Source organism: Achroia grisella, unplaced genomic scaffold, assembly GCF_030625045.1.
Source record: "Achroia grisella isolate CSIRO2021 unplaced genomic scaffold, CSIRO_AGI_Agris_v1 utg702, whole genome shotgun sequence".
Classification (NCBI taxonomy): Eukaryota; Metazoa; Arthropoda; class Insecta; order Lepidoptera; family Pyralidae; genus Achroia; species Achroia grisella.
The window spans coordinates 1,444,259-1,463,177 of record NW_026712999.1 but is presented as its reverse complement, the minus strand read 5'-3'; the positions used below and the strand labels follow the sequence as shown (position 1 = coordinate 1,463,177).

Genomic DNA, 18,919 nt, shown 5'->3' with positions numbered 1-18,919 from the left:
CATTAGATTCCATAAACGGGGTGTACCTTGTGATGTATGGACATAATCAAGGGTTGTGTCGACTGTAACACCATAGTTGTCTACACTTCTTATTACCTCATTTGGAAAAACAGTCCTGAATGCATATTTATTTTAATAGATTACCATTATTTATGTTATTAAATGCTAGTATAAAATGATGAATATTTTAAAAAAATAATTACATTACAATTATTTGTCGAGTATGTATGTAAGTGTATAACTTAAGAATGACTGCTTTGATTTTGTCATACCAGAGCGGTATATGTACATACGATAGTGGTTTTATCATTACATCCGTTTCATGCCGAGGCGGGCAGTTAATAAAAATGCAGATTTAAAAAAGATAATACTTCGTATCATTTGGAAATCAGTGGTATATTTTTTCCCATTTTAAGCACCTTAACTGCTTAATATCGACTGAAAGTCAAATGATACTCACTGAAATTTTTTTTTTATAGTACTTATTTATTATGTAAAATGGTCTTTGTTTTCAGGGCTACAAGTATCGTTTTCGTGTAATAAACGCCGAGTTCCTGAATTGTCCTATCGAACTGTCTATAGATGGGCATAACATCACTGTAATAGCATCTGATGGCTACGATTTGAAGCCTATTGTCGGTAAGTTTATAAAATATTACTAATAAACGTTAACTGTGGATGGTAAGGGAGGAGGAGAAAGAGGAAGGCCGAAAAAGAGATGGATGGACTGTGTGATAGATAATATGGCAAGAAACGGAGTAAATAACGAGATGACTGCGAACAGGGATGAATGGAGAGAAAAACATACTACGGCGACCCACAAATTAATGGGATAAGGAAGAAGCAGATGATGGTGACTATAAAATGTTTAGTTAGCCAGTAAATAATCGTGGGCTGTTGTTTAATATAGCCTAACTTAGACTCTATTATTGTTAACCGGGTTAAGACCCCGACCTCGAAAACATCCTATTAATAATTATAAATAATCCAAACGTATCTATATATATAACTCAAAGGTGACTGACATAGTGATCTATCAATGCACAGTCCAAACCACTGAACGGATTGAGCTGAAATTTGGCATGCAAGTAGATGTTATGACGTAGGCATCCGCTAAGAAAGGATTTTGATAAATTCCAACCCTAAGGGGATAAGTTAACGCGAGAGAAGCCGCGGGCAAAAGTTAGTGTATAATATAATGCCAGATTCGAATACAAGAAAAATAATGGTGTGCAATTTTTGTTTGTAAATAAAGTGGCAAACGAGCTGACTGTAAGTGGCAACTGTACCTAATATTCATGATCAGCATCACAGAATTCTTACATCTCTTGATAGGGTAAGGAAATTAAAGACTCCATACCCTGTAATTTCACTGCCTTATGCCTTACCCCTCAACCAAATCACAGTTTAACACCAAGCTGATAACCGACACAGAGGCAGACTACTTCGTGCAAAGTATACCTAAATTTAATAAAAAAGTATTGAAAAATTGTAATATAAAATAACTCAATTTTCTCTGAAATGAAATATATTTGTCGGAAGTTTAAAATTTCCAAAGTACTCGTAACTTATTCTGTGAAATATATAATATATAATCATTATTTCTTTTGTTTAAAAACCTCACTTTCATTTGCCAACAGATATAAATTTAGCTACAATATTAATGTAGCAACACTTAATATAATTTGTTATTTAACAATTAATCTATGTATCTTGAGCATATTTATTTTCATTCTCTACTAAAGATTTTCCGTATAAAAATTTCTCAAAACAACGACCCCGTTTATCATCGGTCATCAACCCTTTCCAATCCTTGTTCTAATTATCTTAATTGTGATTATTTAACACAGTATTTCAATGAAAATCTAACGAATTGTGTTTCACCGTGAGAAAATTAATTTAAAAAAGGCAAAGTTAAAAAACGGCGATAAAAACGGCTGAAGTAATATTTTGGTACAAGTCGAAATGAGATGGAGTTAAAGATTTATACAACGTTTAAAGTTCACAATGTTCGGAGCCCATTTAGCTGCTTTCATTTCCATGTCCATTTATATTCAAATCTAAGCCTTTTTTGTTCAAGGTGAGTTTCTTACTCATTATTTTAGGCTTCATAGATTTATTTATGATAATGGAATGGCACACAAGCTGACGAACCACCGGATGGGAAGTAGGTACCATCGCCTTTAGATATAAATAACAATACGTAAGTTACATCCTTGTGAAACACCCTTAGTACCCCTTTAGTGTTGTCATTTCTAAGGACTAAGCTGTCATGCCTCGTATATCAACCCTTCAATTAAAACACAGCTTCAAAGTAAGCTTCTTTAAAATAGGTGGGATCTCATACATATACTTTGTACTACCCCGATAAAATAATAATAAATAACCCAGGACAATTAATACAGCATTATCTAGCCCGAGATAGTGTTATGAGTGATGACAACTGGTATAAACACTTAAATACATTTTTTGTGCTGTGAAAGGAATCGAAGTCGCTAGTGTCATCGAAAGCAAGGCAGTGTCCTAAATCACTTAACCACCGAGGTCATCATTGTGTTTAGCTCACATAGTTACATTATGTATTCATATATTTTACTCGTAAAAACCATCACACATTTCCGATAAGAGTCGGACGACCCGTGTCGACGACACCGTTTGATTCGCGCAAAGGTTGTTACGCACTGCCCTTTAGAACGTACCAATTGACACGGGTCGTCAGATAAAGATAATATGAATCCACGTTAATACATGTGAATTACACGTGGGAGATAACAAGAATATCGTAATTTTCATTATAATTAATATACATTACCCACTTTTGTGCGCTAAAGTACAAAATAATCTAAAAGAATTATTACATACATTTTCCTAGAATATTGTGCTATCTTGAGTTATTATTATTTTTGACGACAGAAAATATGGTGCATCGCAACAGCAACTTTATGATTTTACCGGCTTTATGTGTTTCCATATTGTTCTGCAGGTAGATAACAATGTTAAACAATTTCTAGCATCAAAATGTTTAATATACACCTTTTGATGCCGAATAATGCATCCAGCTAAGGGAGAAGGGATGTTTAGTAACGGGGCCAAATGGTTTCATTGTTACAATGTTTCCTAACAGGTCTTTCATGCGGTTCCTCCTGAACCTAATATCGTTATCGTAGAAGGATGCAATATTTCTTTATAATCTACAAAATTCTTTTACAATATGTTCAGCTGTAATAGAATAATTGGACTTGACCTTTGGGTCTGAGGTCAACAGTTTGAATCTGCCCGCACCACAAAACTTTCATTATTAATTTTGGAGTACATTTCTGCCTAAATCCAGTTATAAATAAACGCTTATAATAAATCAAATTAAAACGTGAGACGGCGGAAGGCATTTATTGAACGTTAGTTTTAAATACACGGAAATATAGGCTTACAAATTGCGTTTTCTATAACGTCGTTAGCTGACAATGCCATTATCACCATTATCCTAGATAAGACAGTCAGTACCTTATCTAGGATAATGGTCGTGAAGGTGGCACAGATGTAAAATTATAAGATGACGATGAAGTCAGGTTGGTTAGAAGCGAATTCACCAGAAATTAACCACTTAAAGGTTTTCTAAAAGGATCTTATGAAGGTCGTCTAAAAATGGTGCATGAGCAAACAAACAGATATTGTATTTTATTTATTCATGTTACATTTTGTAGTACATACCAGTATCATGATAAGATTTTTTGATATAACCAGAAATGTGTCTATGAATTCAATTATATGCAAAATTTCACTTTATACAAGTCGTAAAAAACACATATTTCATTTAAAGTGCGAAAGATATATAAATTTTTAATTTAAAAATTCCCATTTAGACGGGGGAGTTAAATAAAATCCTTTTATATAGTGAAAAAGGAATACAAAAATGAAAATACTGTGCAATTACACTTTTAAATTAGGCTATTCACACATTGTAAGACTGAAGTTTTTGATTTGGTAATAAAACACAACTGTTCATTTTATCTGTTCGTAGTCAAAGTATATTTCGGTATGTTTATGCGCAATAATGCTAATAATAACTCTGTACAATTTACAAAGCACCTTCTAGTCCCAAGCTAAGCTGAGCTTGTGTTATGAGTATTACAAAGTAGATAGAAATGTAGTATATATAAAAAACACCCAGACTGACACAAATATACTTAAGAATACAAATATTTACACCGTGCGTGCGTTTGATTCCAAACCTGTGATCACCAGAAGTAAGGCGGCGTGCTAGATTGCCAAACCACAGAGGCCGTCTTATATAAAATAATATGTATGGGAATATTAAATTAAAAAGGGGAGGCAACGCGTGGAGGTCAACCTGGTCCATTGCCAGCGAATCCCTCTGAATTCCCCTTCCGTTCAGATAGGTATGTATCGTCATGTACGAAAATCTTTGTCTAGATGGACAGTGAAATTTAAATTGTTGGATTCCACAAGGACAGACAGAAAAATAGTGGGCAGCTAACTAGGGCAATAGGAAAAAAGCTGACTCGTATAATTGAAACTCTAGTGGGCTTGTTATAAAATGCAAAATGCAATCACTCGGAATACATCCCGCAGAGATGACTTCGATAAAATATTGGTGGATAGTATTAAATAGAATTGCTATTTTGATGGCTCTTAAATATTTAACATTAGCCAAATATTAACAACTATTTTTAATCTTCTTTCTTTTCATAGCTGAAGGACTTGTTGTAGTATTTACTATGTAATCAATGTCTTTAAAACTTTAAAGTGAGTAAGTGACTTCGTTAGTTTTTTTACTAAAAATTTAATAAATTTAATCATAATATTTATTATAATTATTAAAACTTTAAATGGTACGCTGGTATATTTATATTTTTCAATCGTTATATTAGTGTCCACTTTATCACCACGTATGAAGCTGAACTATAGTAGTATAGTATTGGAAATCTATAAAGCTAAATGCGTGCATACATTTTGTAAAATTCAATCAGTAAAATGCACTTTAATATCCTAAGCAGACCGTTTAGAATATTGGAAGAGGATAGACGATAAGACGGTGATAATAACCTCACTTTTACGTAGATATGTATGTAGCTTGGTTCAGGTGGTGTATATGACCTAACTAGTAACATGTCTAGACTTTACACACGTGAAAATTTAATAAAATCTGTAAGTAAGATTTAATATTCCTAATAATTAATAATTAATAATAATTTTAATTTTATTTATTAAAATTAATAATTTTAATATTCCTTGATAATGTAACTATCTTTCTATAAGTCAAAGAGTTTTGAAATCCGATTAGGAATTTCTTGAGTTTTTCCATTACGAAGAAAAATATTTTTTTTTATTTATTTATAATCTTTATTATTGCATCAATTACAGAACAAAAAAAAAAACAAATCGAAGAGCTGGCAGCTACCTTGAACAAAGAATTAGTCTAGCTATTCAAAGAGGGAACGCTGCCAGTATCTTCGGAACTTTGCCTAAAGCGACCTCTTTTAATAATATATTTTAGTTTTGTATTATATTTTTTAAGTTTTTTAATTTTAGGTTGTAGTTGTACAATTAAGTTATGTAAAAAAAAAAACAATTAAAATATACAATATACATTGACTGATACAAAAGGCGGTCGGTCTTATCGCTAAGCAATCTCTTCCAGACTACCTTTAGGTGGATAGAGAAATACAAAAACAAACCTGATCATATGTAACAACCATTGCTTATTTACATGAACATTACCAATAATTTATTTAATTCAGCTGTTAGTCGCGATTTAATTTATTTATTTTTAATAAAATATAGGTTTTCATTACTAATACTCAAATTTTGTGAAGACTAGTTCAGTCGAAATAAGCCAACAAACAGTTAGACATACAGACGGACACATTTACCCAATTATATTCTTTCTATTGATTGTGTCAGAAGACTGCCGCCATCCTTTTTATTACAGTTATAATATATTATAATAACTGAAAATTTATACAGGGAACGTTTATGTGTAAAAGATAGAATCAAATTAAGAAACTTTTATATATTTTAATGATATTAGAATAAATTATCTATTGTTGTATATATTATATTATTTCTGATCTCAACATGTTTGATTAAAATCGACCCTAAACTACTATATAAAGTTAGTACATGTGGAGTTTCATGTTACATTTGCATAAAATTCATAACGCAATCGGTTTCATAACTATGTTCATAAAGTTATTAATTGCAAATAGCGATGCCTCGTCATTTTGATGTTTATTAACTTTTATTAAAATATTCAGCCTGGAATCATGTTACACATCAACATATTATACCATGCAAAATTTAATTAATAAGATTATGGGCTTATTGTTTGTAACACTATAGAAAATAATCTGAAACTATGTCATACGAGTTTGTTTAAATAAAAATATGATTTTCGACTGTTATTTGGAATGGGGCAGAGGCATTGTTAAGTATTGACGTTACGAAAAACGCAACGCCTGACATGCTCACATTTCGCAGGAAATATTTTAATGCAACAAAGCAGGGGGCGAGCCTACTTAGCTTACTTTTGTGTTAATTTTTGGTTTTGTTGTCGCTAAATTAGTGGGAAATATAAATTAACGACCAGAATTGAACTTCCGAAATTTTGGGTGTAGGTCGGGACAGTAAACGATTAAGTTACGATGCTCTATATATATATAGTATATTTCTAAACATATCCTAAAACAATGTTGCAATTAAAACACGGAACACCTACATATAAAAAAATATAAGAGACGAGGCGTTTAGTTGGCCGGCTCTACCCGTGCTCATTGCAAATTTACATATTCAAATTCGCCGGGAAGGATCAAAGAGCTACTGAATCCGTTAACCAGACGTTTGTTGAACGTTAGCTAAAATTTTAGCTATATCGTAGCAAACTAGATAAAAATGTTGAAAGGAAATTTGAATTTGAACACGTTATCAGAGATAAGTGGCAGTTGGGGAACTGTTTTAGTTTATTGGCTTATTAGATTAACTTTACCCTAACGGCATCCGTGTTAAAATCCGAATACAGAAGATAATTTCATCATGGATGATGTCAGGGTAAGCTTAAGTTCCACATAGGTTAGTAATTTAGACTATTTTTGAGTCCATAAACTGAGATAACATACTCTAATATGAATTGACAAATTAATACAACAACTCTACTGGGTTGAGAAAATTATTCGACGGTGCCTACGTATATCATTAGTGCAGTTATTATGAACAAATACATGATGTATCTCCACTCGGATACAAAAATTATATGGAAGTTGTATTCAAATATTTACGTAAGTAAGTTAGTATTAAAAAAATCCGCAACATAATTTCAACTCGTTTCAAGAGTCGTATTCAGGGAATATGTACCTGAATTCATTACGCTATTCCAAACTTTATTCTAAACTGATTGTGACTAAGTACTTTGTATGCTGTTCAGACCACAGCCAGTTTTTAGTTTGACTACGTTCATTGGAACTCTTCGCTTCGAATGAGCAACTTCACGAATTCGATTCGAGAAATGCAAATCGTTTAGTGGGAAAACTGCTAGTTTTCAATCGACTAGAAATTTACAAACATTTTCAACGTAAACGTAAAAAAAATGTAACGAACTCTAACGGTACTCTCGTAAAGTGCATATTTAGACAAATTGTATTAATGTTAAATCAATAAGGGTTTTAATTTAAGTGTTATTAAAAAGTATATTTTATTATTGTTCTTATCTATCTATCTATATCTATTTATATAATGTATCTTCCGATTCCTAAAATAATGTATTGCGTGAACGTATTTGGAGCACAAAACATGCTGTTAAAAAAATGTGAAGTGTATTACTATGAAGAAGGTACTAGAAATTATTTTAAGAAGAAAGATCACAGTATTTGCTAATTGTCTGTCTTTTCAAACGATGTAAAAAAGGATTTTTTTTTTCAAATTTATTAATGGAGTTTATGATAATTTTTACATATATATCGTTTTTTGGAATTTCATTTGGAATTTGGATGCATGATAATAATTTTATTTGTAGATTATTTGTATTTGCTTACTGTACTTTTTATTAACATGATGTATAGATAGGATATTTGTATTATACATATATACCGCAAACCACATAACATAAGTTCCATCCAAAACTACAAGAAGTCGTAAAAAGTACGATGTAATGAGAATATTAGGCGTGGTTGCTTTAGTAAACTTGGTGTAATAACATATGATTTTCATATTTAATATATACAGGATAAGGACTAGTTCTTAGTTCAGTGGAGTTTAAGTATCTGAGTTATTATTCTTTGTTGTGCCTCATTAAATGGATTTCTTGGGTATACTTATTCATATAAGAGGTGGATATATGTTCATTATATTTTTTTATTAATTATGTTATTCAGAATTTATATTAAGAATATGAATATTTGTCTGTCTTTCCGTTTGTTAGTTTGTATGTTTATATTATTATAATAAAACGATTGAATGACCTTAAGGAAGGAAGTTAGTATATATAGTTATTATATCGCTAAGGCGCATATAGGCTTTCTTTATCTGAAATAAAATCAGATAAAGTCGCGGATAACTGCTAGTATAGACTATAATATTAATAATAATAAATAACCCTGGACAATTAAGACAGCGTCAGTTAGTCCCACGGTAAGCAGAACTTGTGTTATGGGTAACTAATATAAATACTTAATTTTTTTTTGTAAATACTTAGTAATAACATACATGGAAAACAACAATCATTCTCATGAATACAAATGTTTGTACCATGCAGGGAATCAAACCCGCGACCATCGGAAGTAAAGAGGTGTGCTAAACTACTAGACTACCGAGGATGTTACATTGATGTATTAGCAATTAATGTTCTATTTATGTATTAACTTTTATCATTATAGCTACATTGTCTAACAACAATATCATTTATAAATTGTAATCTTTTCAAAGAATTTAATGGCGATACAAGTATAATGCCACTTTATTGCTCAGATCGTAAATGTAGAAATCACAGAAAGGATTGTGCCAATGTGGAGATTGAAACGACTGACATTCTAAAGTGCTATTACGGGATTTAACTTAATATTCTATTACATGTAGATATAAAAATATAACCTACGCCCGACCTACATATATGAGCTTCAAATAAATTTTTACGCTCAAGAAATTCTTTACTTGAACGATAATAATGTTGAAAACATTTTTGTATAAAAAATATTAAAATAAATTATATATCGTTAATTTATTTTTATACATACTAGCTCTTAGACGCGTGTTCGTCTGCAAAAACTTTTATTCACTATTAAAAGAGGGGGCTCTTTTATTCTAGTAATACTACTTTCTATGTCTTTAGTATGATAATAAAAAAATACATTAATTAATAATGAAGAAACTACATAAATTTGAATACTGACCATATTATTATAGAAACAATATGACAGTAAATCAAATAGGTTATTGAAAGAATCTATAATAGTCTTTTTTGGAATTCTCAAAGATATCGCATTTTTATGTATTACATACATATAATACGTAAATATGCGTTTTATAATCATACAAACAATCATATGTAAGAGTATAAAATGTTCACAGCGTATAACAATGGAACCTATGATTATCGGATTCGTAACGCTGGACTACCGAGGCCCTTCTCTATATAATTTTAAAATCATTAGTGACTATAAAAAATTAAATAACTTTGTACATAATAAATGATATAATTAAACATATTTGAAATTGGTTCTCAATTAGAGCAATGAAAATTTGTTGACACCGTTACAAGAATCAAGTTTAATTAATTAATGAACCCTTTCGTTAACGGATTAATGATTCTTAAAAACTTTATTCACTTGTAGAGACGTCGCTCTGATTTAATTTGATTATAAAATCTTATAGAAGTGTATTAATTCTAATGTTCATTTTCTTGTTTGTGTTAAGTGATATTTTAGTTAGTTTTGAATCGATTTTGATGATTAATTATTTACTTCATATGATAAAAAAATATTTTGTTATTTATTTTTTATCAATTTTAATCAATTAAGTCTTTTCTTAAACCTCTGAAATGTTTAATAATATTATTAGTAGAATGACTATAATAAAATTTTTAATATATATTAATATCATATTTAAAATAAAATATTTATTATATAAAAAACTAGCCCACGACTTCGTTCGCATGTTACAGTGACCGTAACCAAAAAAGAATAATATTCAATAATCTAATACAAAATGGCAAAAAATGATTTCTTATTGTTTAAAAAATTACGACTTTCTGTAGAATAAATTTAACTGAGAATGTAACTTACATCCTAAATAATTTAATAACATTTTGTTACTGCATAGAACTAGGCTCATATACATAGTTATCAGAGCCGATCAGTCCTTATAAGCATCACCCTATTACAAATATAACGGTATAACTGGCGAGTAAGCCATCACTGCCATTTATATATCTAAGTCATATATGTAAAGGAAGCCGAATAGTTAAAATATATTTACGACTAGAATCGCAAAGATGGGTAGACAGAATTAAAAATTTTCATACAAAGTTTTCATATCATGCAGATTGAACGAGTTTACAAGTAAGAGTACTAAGCCACTAACTACGTCACGATACATTCATCGTAAAAGATTCAAATCGGCGTCAAATAAACAACAATTGAGATTCACGTATCCAACGATCTCAAAAAGCTTACGATACCTTTGGCTATATCCACAATTCCAAAATTCCATTTACTCCCAATAGCTTCGCAAAATAAACTGATGTCAGATATCAAAGGTTTCAAGGTGTGTTCTAAATAAACGTGTTTCAAACAAGGATGCCAACCGTACGAGGAGCCACGCAAAAGTTAGAGATTTTTTAACTTCGGTATGAGGTTATTTACATTCTAGTACAAGTTTACGAGATTTTGACCTACGAAATACGATGATGTACGAGCTTAAATGTAGCTGTTTGTTGAACTATATCAATGTTTTTTGAATACCATTTTTATCAGATTTTTTATTTATTCGTACGAGGCTCATTATTTTAAGGTTGGCAACCCTGATTTCAAGCTTCCATTTATTTCTTTGTAATAGGTAGGAAAGATACATACTGTTTACTGAGAGTAAGAAAATTGTGAAGAGCGAATATTATACACAACATACTCTTAAGTGATGTAGTTTTTATTTGTTGTTTTGTTAGGAAATGACAATAGGGTGAGAATGTTTTATCAATAACAGTGTAGCTTGTCATTCATTAGGAGGATTTTGCACTTTTTTATATATTGTATTAACTGTAGACTATTTGACTATTAGATTTAATAGTCAGTTATTACATAATATATAGATATATAATATACATAGAAAGTACCCAGATCAATACAAACAATAATACTAAAGAATATCAATGTTTGCACCATGTGAATCGAAGCCGCGACCATCTGAAGTATAGCGGTATGCTAAATCCTAAACTATCTTCGATATACAAGTGTACCGTTGAATCATTCATAACAGGTGTAGTATTTTGTGGTTTGATTTTTATTGTACGTGATTTTTCGTCTTAATTCTTTCTTACTCTGATTGATTGCACTCTATACATGTATGATTGTGAATGGAGAAGAAAATATTGATTATATTCAGATAAAAGATAGATAGAGAAACTTTTATTTGTTTTAAAGGCACGTCCATACAAGGCACAGTAATGTGAAAAACAAAAATAAGAAGTAGATACACAATTACATCAGCCAGTTAGCAAAATACTGATTTTCAGGCATTACCTAGGGACACAAGCATGTAACAAGACCGCCTCATCTAACCAGCCCTATTACACTATTTTTAACAGTAATAATAATAAAAATCAGTAACATTTACAGAAATTGTATAGATATAACATAAAAAATATTAAAACGTACTAAAAATAATAAAGACGCGGAAAACATAATTATATACCAATATTTTATTAATACATAAATAGAAAAAATAAATTGTATCAATTTTATCGGAAAAACCAAGTCATGAGTCTGTATAACATCTGTTACCCAGTAGTTAGGATGTTAAATATACAAATACAAGCTTTACGGAACAGGGCGTCAGGTCTGTTCCCGCAAAAAAACTGTTTATTCCTTGAACCCTTTGAAATGGGCCTTGCAGACTTTTTGCCGGAAAATTGAATATGTGAAAACTGAAAGGAAGAAAAACTTACGGTCTGTCAGGCTTATGAATAATAAACGTGGCTTGTGCCAACAAAGAATTTCAGGGTTGACTTTCAATAAGTGCGAAAGAGATAAAATATATTTCGCACTCTAATGAAACGCCCGCACAACCGTCGTCTCTGTGTAGGTTGTATAACTAAGCCGATAAAAAAATTTAGGCAATGATAATATAGTATTTTTTTTCTAAAGTGACTGTAAAAATGTATTCATACGTTTTTTGGTTTACATTAACACACTTCGTATATTCAGTACCAATGTTAATGATACTTGACTGAATCGTAAAAGCTTGCTCTCGTGTTGAATTTTCAGTTAATTGTTCTATTTAAAAATGGAACTACAATTCGAGTATTTAATATACAAATATGGAACTAATTCTGTAAACATTTTAGCACTTCTCTGTGGTATAAAATAGAGTTCGATTTTTTTATAATATTTTTTTTATAATGTAAATAATGATAGGCTTTCATTCAACTTGAACTAGACTAATATTGCCAAAAATCTTGTATACATATATTCTACTTATAATTAAGTATTCCCATAATTTTTTTGAGATAAAAGATCAAGATATATCGTACCACGAGGACCATCGTCGACCATCTATCTTCATGTTTTTCATTTAAATCTGATCAGCCGTTTAGTCGTGTAATAGTAAGACATACTGACATAATAGACTGACAGCCGTACTTTCTCATTCAAAATATTAGTACGAATTATAAAACATTTTATTTTACAAATCACAATAAAAATTAATTCATTAGAACTAAGTAAAAGCATTTTAAATAATATTAGAATTACAATACATTTTAAATTTATCTTTTTATTCTGACAGCTACCTCTCTGGTAACTTACGCTGGAGAACGCTATGACTTCGTGGTTGACGCTAGTAACGAGATTGACAATTACTGGATTCGATTTCGTGGGCTAATGGACTGTGATGAAAGGTGAGTGAAAAATACCTACATACATTTTCAGAATATTAATGAGGGTTCCATGTGAACCTTCACATGGTCCCCTCTGCAAACCAAAAAACGATGGACTATTAAACCTGACTATATCCCAAGTTTTATAAGTAATTAAATTAATTCTTTTCTTTCTTTCTTAAATAGGATGTATGATTTGATCAAAGGTTCTGTTTTATCTTTTTAGTTCGGGACCCTAAAAAAGCCACAAATATCTAGATAATTCTGAATGGAACGTGATTGAAATTTATAAAATTTATTAAGTCTGTCTTCGTTTGTGAAGATTTTTAAACAAAAGTACTGACAATTAAGTTATTTTATAGTAATAGGAGTTTTCTTTCGTTGGTTCAATTCAAGTTCAACTTATCAGAGAGATTAGCAATTTTCAACTGCTTCAAAAAGGAGGTTTCTCAATTCAAGTATGTTTTTTTAGGAGAATTGTTAATTTTGAGAATTTATTTATGTATCACGTATAATATTAATCCAGATCGGTATGTTATTGTCTGACCTGATCTGATCTGGCTGATCAGATCAGGTCAGAGGCGTATTTCTATGTCTTGTCAAACCATATTATACAGGTAAATTAGTATGTTTATATATATATATATATGTATATATATATATATATATTATTTTTCTGTACTCGTCTATTCTTATTTTTTTTATATTAATAATAATTAAAGTGCCACCACCACCTTGCCGCACAGAGACGGTTGACTGGTAAATAATACCATCAGACATTATGTCCGCAAAATATAACATATACATAGCATAGCAAAATATACATTTTTGTATGCAAAAGAATAAATAAATAAACCAGTTTTATCAATAATAATCGTTCCTAAACCTAGGCTGTGTACACCTAAACCATTTTATATAAAAAGGTCGGCTTGAATTTTGCTAATAAGACAAATATTTTGGTAAATTCTCAAACATTCGGTCGAGTTTGTATTATAAAATGAAATTTACTTCGGCCCCACAAAGCTATCTCGATGCAATGATAATATTCATCGGACCAGTCTGTTGTTGTTCCATGAAGCCGAGAAGATTTTAAATTGATAAACATCCTGTTTCTATCTATAGAAAATGATAGAATATTATTTGGCTACTCAAAAATTTTCTCTCTACAAAAAGGAGAAATATATCCAGTAAACCATTTTATTTTATGGTATGGTCCAAGCATTTATTATTACAAGTATGGTATTTTATCGGCATATACATACATACATAGAGGTATACTGTGTATGTCGTCTGCATGGGTACCTATTTCAGCCGTCAAGTAGCATGCTTTATAAGCTGTATTTCGGTTACAGAGTCTAATTAGATAGTGAAATTACAGACATGATACACGCACAACGGCCCGAATGAGAGGCCAATTGCGGAAAATGGAGTCCAACCTACAGACATGATATCTTAGACCTCTAAAATGGCAACGCATCAGTTTAACATGGGTGTCATATGATGTTCTTAGCACTGTCTATGTATATAGGCGATGGTTACCGATCAGGCCGTCAATTTGTCTCTACAATTCAAAGTACCTAAAAATACGCTATTTCAAGATATTCCAGCAATTTCTTTTATTACTTTATTAATAAGTTTTAATTTGTTTAATTCTACTATCATTAGTATGCATGAGACGATGACGTTTTTATTTAACAAATAGATAAACTAGCTCTATTTGAGGGAAAGAGTCAATCGTCGCCAACATATATTAATAGTATCACAAACGTCATAAACATTATGCCATCTGTACTTATCAGTCATGTCTTACCATTTCTGTGGGCTAAGTAGTTATACCTTCGTATTTTTTAATTTGACTGCCATATGTCACCATTGAAACCGTAATATACACTTTGCTAGGTATAAGCGGCAGAAATAAATGAGACAGAAATAACCACAATTTGTACACAGTCATCTCACTCAGTCAGTCGCTCGTTCATCTTTTCATTTTCAATTCGTTAATCAAAGAATATTTGTTACCATTTCGCGTCTCTAGTCCTCTCAAAGTATACCTTAAGGGCGTTTCATTAAACCATCTTATTGAGTGCACACGCGGAAAATAAATAAAACAGTAATGTTTGTATATCACTATTGATACTGAAGATGCAGTCGAATGACATGTTTGTGTCAACAGATTCACAAAGGCGAAACAAGTGGCGGTACTTCATTATGAGGGTGCAATGGAGGTGGAACCGGAAGGCGACCCGACTTGGGAAGAACTGCACAACGAGGGATTGGTAAGTATATATACCTACTTTTAGTACTTTTTATATTGAGACTGTGTAGGCTTAGCAGTTTACAACACATACTTAACTCAATAGGCTTGGTTCAAATTAGGCATACAAAATAAATCTGATTGTCTTTCCAATGATGGAAATACCGAAACAACCGGTCTAATTCGTAATACAGCATCCAAATGATTTGTAGGCTTACAAGTCAACAATTCCTTTTGGTTAAACACTAAGTTCACCTCTGACTACTCAACCTCTGTATTACAGCTCATCATTGTTTCCTTAATATTTCACGTACATTTTGTCACAACTGAATAGAAAAATAAAGATATTAAAAGTTTACAATTTTGTATAAAAAACATGTGTCAAAAAAATATGAAATATGTCTGTCGTCAACACACTGTATAACTTAAGAATATATCATTAAATTGGCAACCACTTTTCTATCAAGCTAACCCCATAATATCTCAAGATTAGTTGAAATGATCAAATGAAAGGACACTATCTATCTTGCGTGTCATTTGGCGACACCATAAAATATATCGGCTCAATACAGCACGTATAGTGCGGTGTGCCATATTCTCATTCACCCTCGGTGATCGTAAAAGTATCGCCATGTTTGGATATCTTCGGCTGATAAGTTGCTTCTCGGGATTATGTTTTGTCGATAATGCTATAAAATTCGATACTTGTGCCTCCCTATTTTTTATACATACGAGTACATAATGATGAATATTATTAAAAGAAATCTAATCTTAATTTTGTTGAAATTATTTGCTTTTTAGTCTACTATTTATTTCGTAATCCCAAAATTTTAAACAAAATATTTCATGGTAGTGAAATTGATGTTATGGAAACATGGCATCTTAGTATTTAGAATAGCAACAGCATTTAGAATAGAACTAGTGGTACCACGGATATCACAACACAACGTGATGTGCCTGGTGATGTCATATACAATGGCGACCGTTACCACTTACCATCAGGTCAAATTGTATATTATTCTAGTCATATAAAAAAAGATCTTACTTATATGGACTTAGTCTGCCATTTATTAAACTTTATAATATTATATGTGACTGTGCTTTAGAAAAACGAATTCGTTTTATCTATTATGACCAAATTATTAGACCAAACGAGTTAACTTATACATTTTGCAATAACAAATTTTGTGTAATAGAGAAACTGTATATTGTTTTGATGTCAGTTTGAAATTATTAATCATAATTATTACAATGCCTTCGACACTGATATTTTTGCCATACCAATATCTTAATATGAAAAGATCAACCTAGTCAACGATTACGTTAAAATGCTAGCTTGACAAACTATTAAATGCAGATATTTTCATTGTTTCAGCAACTAAATGCTTTGAATAAAGGCGAAGAAGAAGACGAAACTGTGAGCGTTGCAGAGATGAGATCATTAGCAGGATATGATGACACGTTGAAAGAAGTGGCCGACTACCAATTCTACGTGGCTTATGACTTTTACGCAAAGAATAATTCACATTTCCACAGGTCGCCATATTATGGATATTATCAAGGTAACAATTTTTTTTATGTGATACAAACAAAACATACCAAGTCACACACGTAGATACACATATTTGCAAATATTTACTGTATTTAGAAGTCGTAAGTATTATTGTTAAAACAAGTTGTCTATTCTTTTAGATGTGTGATTTATTTGTATCTACTAAAACTTCATCCATTTATTCTGTTTGTGATGGCATTGTTTTTATTCTTCTTAGTTAACTATTATAAGCTCTCTCTAAAATTAAACTTTTAATTTTAAATAAGTTAAGCTTAAGTTCTTCGTGTAAAATAGAGTAACATAAAGATATGTAATTACTCCTTTTCATCATCGCAATGTACATCAATATGTTCATTGTCAGTCAGTTTAAGTGAATTCGCAAGAAGCATTTGTAATGGTACAGTAATATTTAGTCTACCAACAAAGATTCACGATGTTTTATACATATATGACCGTTACTACTAGCACAATTGAATCCTAAACATAATTACTATTTCTAGTAACATAACTTACCGACAATATAAAAATTTAAAATATTCTTCATTTTACAGTACCAGTGAAGACTAATCGATTGTACACACCTCAACTTAATCACATTAGTATGAAGATGCCATCGAGTCCATTACTTCTTAATAGACCTTCACCCGAAAATTTCTGCAACTCGTCGAGTATAGATGACAACTGCAAGGAAGGCTACTGCGAATGTTCTCATGTTTTATCAGTTAGATTAAATTCCGTTGTTGAAATTATTATACTTGACGAGGGAGTAACTTTTGATGCAAATCATCCTTTCCATCTACATGGACATAGTTTTAGAGTAGTTGGAATGAGACGACTAGCTAATGAAACAACTATAGAAGAAGTAAAAGCATTTGACGAAGCTGGTTTATTAAAAAGAAACCTTAAGAATGCACCAATAAAAGACACGGTTACAGTGCCAGATGGAGGTTATACGGTCATTAGATTTAAAGCAGATAATCCTGGATACTGGTTGTTCCATTGCCATATTGAATTTCATGTTGAAATTGGAATGGCTTTAGTGTTTAAAGTGGGTGAACATAAAGATATGCCGCCAATTCCCCCTGAATTTCCCAGATGTGGGAGTTACATGCCAGATAACATGTTAGAACACGCTACTACAGAGAAACCGAAGGATGATAATTCATATATATCTATAACACATTGGTGGCCTGTAGTAGTTATGAATTCTACATCATCATGTGGCTCCTCAAATTGTTTATTAGGACTTATATTCCTATGTAGTGTTTGGGTATTAAAATTGAACAGTGCAATGTAATTTATAGCATTTGAAATTATTAATTTAGTTGAATTTATTGAGATTGCGGTGTCATTAATCTTATCGGTTGCTACAATACGAATTTGTACTTACAATAATGTATTTATTTAATTGTGCATTTTCATATTATGAAATTGCATTTCCAATTCATTCAATTGTTACACGGTTATTTATTGGACAGTACTTATGTTAACTCGTATTTACATGGATCGTTAACTATTTATTTTCTAAATGGAAGGAACTGTATTAATATTATTGAACTACATGTCTGTGATTTATTAATTATAGATGTTATGCAGCTTGCCAAAAATATTTAAACTTCTATAAAATCTGTGAAAATTGTCGCTGGTGATATGTGATATTACTTAGTTAAGTTAGTATTTAATTATTGTAACTTTAATATAATATTTTATATGCAAGAATAAGTGCAGTTATTACATACTGAGTTTTTTTTAACAACCTTAAATAGAGTAGAACTACAATAAAATATTCAAGCAGTAAAATCTGTAAACGCAAAGATCTCTGTAGCAAGGTCAACAATCCCATGAAATTTCAATATCTCGCTTTTCGAAGTGAAAAACTTTGTATATAACTTTGTAAGGTTTGGCGAAACTTTGTTTTCGAGTCGAATCGGTGCCTATTCGAGTTAATCCTCCGTTCTACCACTAAACTTGTACTCTAGGAAATAAATAGGAAGCACTGCCACGAACGTACCACGGA

At 31.1% G+C, this 18,919-nt stretch overlaps 1 protein-coding gene across 2 annotated transcripts in view; it reads left to right on the top strand.

Moving 5' to 3' along the window:
* LOC131850085 (uncharacterized) overlaps positions 1-18,619 on the top strand; it is an 80,831-nt gene extending 62,212 nt beyond the window's left edge. For both annotated transcript variants that reach the window (XM_059200238.1, XM_059200236.1), the window contains exons 7-11: positions 516-639; positions 13,006-13,117; positions 15,270-15,372; positions 16,726-16,912; positions 17,454-18,619. In XM_059200238.1, coding sequence (XP_059056221.1) covers positions 516-639; positions 13,006-13,117; positions 15,270-15,372; positions 16,726-16,912; positions 17,454-18,199 — 1,272 coding nt within the window. In that variant the 3' untranslated portion in view covers positions 18,200-18,619. The remainder of the gene's footprint in view (positions 1-515; positions 640-13,005; positions 13,118-15,269; positions 15,373-16,725; positions 16,913-17,453) is intronic.
* The last annotated feature ends 300 nt before the right edge of the window (positions 18,620-18,919 follow it).